Below are 7,020 nucleotides of genomic sequence, written 5' to 3'. Positions count from 1 at the left end.
ACATTCCATTTAATCTGCTTTTGTTGTCAAGCATTCTAAAATCACCACCAAAAGAGAAATCTCTATACTATATCTTTTTATCATAGATATTGCCAACTTTACTATATTTTACTTTTTTTAAAATGTAATAAAATTTGGTTATTTTTATGATTTTTTTGAAAAGAATTTGGTCCGGGTAAAGAAAACGCGTGGCTAGCAGTTTGCTTGTTAATCTAAAATATTTCGCAATTGCTATATAGTATTCAATTTTTAGTGGGATGCTATTAGAGTTTAACATCTCGTGGTGGCTATTATATAAAAGTTATTTATCAACATTCTTGTAGTGTATCTTCGTAACATATAATTGTTATTTTTTTTAAATAGTTTAATATATTGAACTAAATCTTAATCACAATCAATAGTAGATTTAGAAAATAAAAAATATTTTGTATAAGTTTTAGAAGTAAATAAAATGTTATTATGTTATATAAATGGAATTGATTATAAAGGTAGATTATTGTCTAACAAATTTTGTCATAAAAGCAAATGATGTGGTGTTGCTTATATAAACAATGTTGCTAAGAAAAACATGTTTTGAATGAGAAATTAAAATATAATATATTAAGTATTAACATCATAGATTTATAAATTTAGGTGAAATAGATTTATGAATTTAGGTTAAACATTCACTTAATAACCTTAGCATTTTGTATTAACATCATAAATTTATAAAATTGGAATGATTTTTTCCGTAGCGTGTTTAAACTTATGTAATATTTAAAACTTACATAATCAAAATAAATAATTCATATAATCAATTATAAACTGTAAGGCCCACTATTTATTCTGTCCTAAATTTTAAAGGACTGTCCCAAAGCAGTTGGGCCCAGGACTGACCTATAGGGAGCCAAAGACCCTAATCTGCCCTAACCCCACTCGTTCATCTCATTGCAGAAAAATAGTTTTCCCTTACTCCTTCTCTGAGCAGTTGTGAACCTCTGTTAGGGTTTGATTCCTAATCCTCTCCAAGCAAACTCAAGCTTTTCCACTCCATGTAAGTTGTTTCTGAGCTCATAGTAGTCCTCCTCTGGCTTTATTTTCGTATTTCCTTGGAGGCTCATCTCAATGACCTCGTTCTGTTTCGTTCCACTATTTTTCCAGCTCTTTATTTTTTTCCTAGAGTTGTTGTGCTCTGTTGATCGGTGTCGAGGTCGCGTACTAGCTCTTTCCAAGTAAGGGAAGCTAGGGTTTTCATATCTTGAGTTTATGTTGGTTGTTGTAGCTTTGTTTTGTGATTAATATGACTGGATAATGCCTGAGTGGAGATGAATATGAACTTAATAATGTTTGAAGTTGGTGTGCTACCACTGTTACATGAAACAGGAGAGGCGAACTGCTACTTTTGCCCAAGCGGGCTCATCTCGCCTAGGCGAGAGTAGCAGAAACTCGCCCAGGAGTTTTGCTCGAGTACTCGCTCAAGCGAGCAAATTGGGTTTTGAGTGAAAGACCTAAGCGAGAGCCTGCAGCTTGAGCGAGGGTACTCCTCTCGCCTAAGCGAGAGCCTGCAGCTTGAGCGAGGGTACTCCTCTCGCCTAAGCGAGGGCTTTTAGCTTGAGCGAGATCTGTTGTAGGGCACATTGTTTTCCTCACTTGGTTGTTATTGATTGTTTGATTGGTTGGTTTACTCTAGTTAAAGTATGAGGCATGCGAATTTGCATGAAATATCTGAGGTTATGAAGTGGATTGATGTGTTGGTATGAATTTGGCATGTAAAACGAATGAGATGGTTGGTAATGAGAGTGGCATGGTGTTGGTATGAGATATGATTCTATATTAATGGATGAAATATGATGTTGGTATGTTTAGGGCGTAATTCCATGATAGTTTCGTGGTGGTATCTCATTTGGTTAGGGCATAATTCCATGAAAATTCCATCGTGGTGGTATCTCATTTATCTCATGGTGGTGCCTCAGTTAGTCGGGACGTAATTCCATGACCCCTGTTAATGGGAGTTCATGGTGGTGCCCCATTTATATAATTTAGTAAGGATTCAAGGTAAGGATTGCATCCTGACACTCTAAAGAGTTAGTTAGTCTCACATAGATCGTACTGACTCGAGTGGTGAGAGTAGCAGGAGGCCTGAAACTCATTAAGGGCTAACCTTGTGTGTGGGGGATGAGACACTGAAACAATTAGCTCGGTAGAGCAATAAAAGCCACCACAAGTGTAAGCATCTGCTGAATCCGACTAATTATATGTATCCGGATGAGTCATGTCTTGAGTCTTAGTGTATTGTTTGCAAGTCATAACATGATTGATTGACACATGTATCTTGGTCTATGAAATTGCATGTACTTGTATAATACACAATTTTCTGCTCTAGCTTACCCTTTGCTTGTTTGATTGTTATGTGTGTGGTTTTCTCTTTTTGTGATGATCATCAATTTATTGATATGAGCAAATACGAGAAATACTTGTCGTCAACAAGGAAATGGTGACTCCGCTGCATAGCCTGCTTAGACTGGATTTCTGTTTATTTGGGCTTTTCTTTAGGACTATGGCCCATGTAGTGTCTTGTCTCTGAGTTTTATTTTGAATTACTATTGACCATTTCCTATACTTTATTATTGACATCGTGGTGTTAATTCATTTATGTGTAATGCTTCATTTAATTATATTATATTTGAAATTGGACTGTTACATAAACCATGAAATAAAAAATGAAACTATGCTAGAATTAGTAATTTATTTAACATTTTTAAATCATGTGACCATTTAGCATCTTAAGTATTATAATATGAATGAGGATAGATTTTCAAAATATTAAAAATGGTAACCACCTTGTTAATTATGTCTCATATTTTAATAATCACCTAACTCTCTGGAGTCCTATTATACCAACTAAAGTTAGCCGTCACTAATGGTCAATAATTTATAATTCCCATATGCAGGGAGTTCTGCTCTTGTGTATCGTGAATAGTGAAGTGCATGTAACATAAAAAATAATATGGACTACATTTATTAAACTACAAGGAATCAGAAATATACGATCTATATTTATTTATTTATTTTATTTAATCACAAGACCACCTTATTACTTATTATATTTTTAAGTATATTATATCTTTTCCTAGGATTTTATATTATTTCATATATTAATACATAGATTTATAGAGAATAAAAGTTATTATTCAACTTGCAAGCTTTAATTATATAAAGGAAAGGTGGTTCAAAGATATGACAGTTGGATTTCTATTTTAATACTTATATTTTATGACTTAAAGTTACAACAGTTTTTGAACCAGGAGAATAAAATACAGTTCTAAAATTTATTTTTCTGGTTAAAACGAAAGAATTTCTAATTAGTTATTAATTAGTATAAAACCTTAAAGTAACTATATATTAAAAAAATGAGCTGATGTAACTAACGACATGCACTAATGATACCCTTTAAATATATTTCTTTTTGCATACTTAAAAAAATCTCACTTTTTTCATCTGAAATCTTTTACTCATCGGAAAACACATGCTTTATGTAATCTCCATCAGAAGCAGGTGCAAAACAAGAAAGTATCCTCTACATATTATGAAATTAGTAGATACATATAACTGTCATCAGGTGAGATTGTGCCACTTGGTTAATCATCGATAGGACTTTGAATTCCACTGTTTCACGCGTGACAGTCAAAAGCTATGAGATAGAACGCAATAACACAATCGTTTCATCAAGATATGTATTAAATATATGAATCACAAACCATTCAGCCAAACAAATATAAAAAAATGAAGTTCATGCCAAACTCCTAAAGCAATAGTACAATGACTATAATCACATTTTTTTACACGTGTCCTGTTTTCATCTCTAAATCGTGAAACTCTGTTGACCTAATGGGTTACCTTTTGATAATAGTGCAGTTGATTCGGCTAGGCCAGTTTGGCGGCAATGTGTACATTGAAGTACCACCAAGATGTAATAAATTAAAAGAGACATCATTACCAATAAACAAAAACGACTTCTCCAATTTACTTTAAATAAAAAATAGGTTATACAGCTGATGATAAATTATTAGTATAATTTTATATGTATTTAGACATTTTAGGAAAATAAAATAATTATTGGGCAGACGATCCCAAAAAGAAAAATAGGATATATCAATTATCTTATTATGCTTTTTATCTTTTCACTTTTATACCTATTATTAATATTTTTTTACTGTCAATAATTGAGAGATTCGTGTTCTGTTTATTAACATTATTTTATTTAGAAATGCACAGAAAATTGTTTTAATAAGAATAATGATAAGAAAAGTTACATTCTTGAAAAAATGTCTAAAGAAGAATGTTTTGAGTGATGAAGGAAATGCAAATAATGGAGATGTGTCTCACTAGAAAGGGAAGGTGTGGTGTTTAAGGCTGCGAAAAGAAACGACTTCAACGAAGACATATTAGGTACGTAAGTGGTATTGAGCAAAGGGTTGGCCCATGTATTAAATGTAGAACGACACTGCACCTACGCTTATAATCATAATATATTGAGTTGGCAAAATCATCGTATTCATCATTGTTATTTATCATTTACTACTTTAGTTATACAGATTCATCATTATCATTTCTCGTTTTAAGAACGATTTTAATGTCATATATATGAAGTAGTAATGGTCGACTTTTAAAAAAATTAAATAGCCTCTCTAATTTATTTTAGGAAGTTATTACAAATTTTACTTGGAAGTTATAAACTTATTTATCTAAAAATAATCTGAGTTTTGAAACATAAAATAATAACCTTAAAATATAAAATATGTTTTTCTTTTTTTCTTTCACAAAAGCATCAAATTTTGTTTTGGCTTCTGTGTGGCTTTCAAAGCAATAGGTTGAAAAGCAATCATTCATAGTTTCATACTGTCCATGCAAAGTTTACATGTCCATCCTTATATATAGTGCCTCATTCTCCTCAATACTCGTGGCAGTTGAGACGCAGAAATTGAGCTATAGCTACTTAGTTTCTTCTTTTCTCACCTTCCAACCTTCCTTCCCTTCAGATTCACGGCCATGTCTCACAGTCCTCTGAGTTTTCTCTTTGGGGTTCTAGGTATCTATCTCACAGAATTTTGACAATTTTCATTATCTTCTTATTCTGCACAATTTTCATTCTCATTTTCTTGTAAATGTTGCAGGTAATGTTGCCTCCTTCGTGTGTTTTTTGGCACCACTGTAAGTCTAAATGCTTATTCAATCTACTTTTTATACATAGTTAGTGACGTATTTAAACTGTATAAATTATAATAATATTCTGACATTTTACTGATCAACATAAAAATAAACACATGTTGCAGACCGACATTTTATAGAGTTTGTAAGAAGAAATCAACAGAAGGGTTCCAATCAGTTCCATATGTGGCTGCACTATTCAGTGCAATGCTTTGGATCTTCTATGCCTATGTGAAGACCGGAGAAACGCTTCTTATCACAATCAATTCGTTCGGTTGTGTGATAGAGACAATTTACCTTGCCATATTTATCACTTACTGCCCCAAGAAAGCTAGGGTAAATATACATCTTTGACTAGGATTACATCCATCTTTGTATTCCTCATTAGTTATAGATGGTTTAAAACATTATCTGAAATTTTTTCTGAACTTTCAGATGTCGACATTGAGGATGATTGTTTTGTTTAATTTTGGAGGATTTTGCACGATTGTCCTCCTAACCCACTTACTAGCAAAAGGGGCAGGCCGTATCAAGCTTCTAGGATGGATTTGCGTGGTCTTTGCTACTAGTGTTTTTGCAGCACCTTTAAGCATTATTGTGAGTACATCACTTCAACTTAGAACCTTCTGTTTTTTTTCACGTCACCTGTTATTAAAGTAAGAATAAATGGCCTAAGAATAAAGACGCTCACTTTTATTTTATTACAAACTGTATAATAAATTTGATCAATGTTTATAGAAATAATTACTTCAAAATTCATAAACCTATGATTTGATTTCTACCCATATGCATAACAGTGAAAATATAAAATTAATTAGTCTCACTGTTTATTCAATTTCTTTTACACTTTCAGAGGGTGGTTATTCGAACCAAAAGCGTAGAGTTCCTTCCCTTCCCTCTTTCAATGCTCCTTCTGTTAAGCGCAATCATGTGGCTCTTATATGGTATTTCGTTGAAGGATATCTATGTGACGGTAAGTGTGTTCTGGTTCATGTTCATGCACGAGCCATTGTGTGTTTCCCGTACCTGCTATTTTGTCTTTTAGGATAATACATATGCACACATATGACATTGTCTTCTGGTTTTTTCTTGGACAGTTGCCGAACGTTGTGGGGTTAACATTTGGAGTCATTCAGATTGTGCTCTACGCAATGTACAGAAACAACAAGAGCGTAAAGGACGAGAAGCTACCAGAACACAAAGGAGATATCGGCAATAATGAAAACGCTGCTCCAACTGTGTCTGGTGAGAACCAAGAACAAGAGGTGAACCCTAACGCTGGAGATATAGAGATCGGGGAGAAGAAGGAAGACACACTATCTGAGGAGAAGCCTGACAAAACATATCTCAAGAACAAGAACAACAACAAAACAGAGGAGAAGGAGAGTTGCGAAGTTTGACGGAAGATCAATGTTGTTGCCTTAGTCTCATCTCTCTGTTTTACGTGTAAACTTAGTAAATGGTGAAAAAGGGGCGGAGACGGTGTAGATATGGACGCCTATTTCTTTCTCCCTACAGTTATATTTAACTTATTTGGTTTACTATTTATTTTATGTAATTCCTGTTGTCTTTACTCAACCTAATTAATTGTGCCCCAAATATAGGGACTTCATAGAGTTCATGTATTATTATTATTATTATTATTATAATAGTATAGTCCATACTTTTCCAAACGTCTTTTATTCTCGGGAATGATTCAGCAGTGTTGCATTTAATTTTTGTTTTGGTAAGCAAAATTTTGTGAAAAAAAAAAATTGTATAGTAATCATATTGTGGTGTGGTGGTAGATATAAGGTTTAATTTGATAGGCCAATACAAATGATCAAGGAAAAA

General features: G+C 33.0%; 1 protein-coding gene across 1 annotated transcript; it reads left to right on the top strand.

Moving 5' to 3' along the window:
* Positions 1-4,863: 4,863 nt before the first annotated feature.
* LOC114162541 (bidirectional sugar transporter SWEET12-like) lies at positions 4,864-6,803 on the top strand. The gene is made up of 6 exons (XM_085666160.1): positions 4,864-5,068; positions 5,154-5,190; positions 5,313-5,523; positions 5,623-5,784; positions 6,041-6,160; positions 6,285-6,803. Exons 1-6 carry the CDS (start codon positions 5,029-5,031, stop codon positions 6,585-6,587), a joined length of 873 nt encoding a protein of 290 aa, XP_085522286.1. The 5' UTR covers positions 4,864-5,028; the 3' UTR covers positions 6,588-6,803.
* The last annotated feature ends 217 nt before the right edge of the window (positions 6,804-7,020 follow it).

This window comes from Vigna unguiculata, chromosome 9 (genome assembly GCF_037176805.1).
Source record: "Vigna unguiculata cultivar grain cowpea cultivar isolate G323 ecotype 2 chromosome 9, ASM3717680v1, whole genome shotgun sequence".
NCBI classification, from domain to species: domain Eukaryota; kingdom Viridiplantae; phylum Streptophyta; class Magnoliopsida; order Fabales; family Fabaceae; genus Vigna; species Vigna unguiculata.
This window is presented reverse-complemented; position numbering and strand designations above follow the sequence as displayed.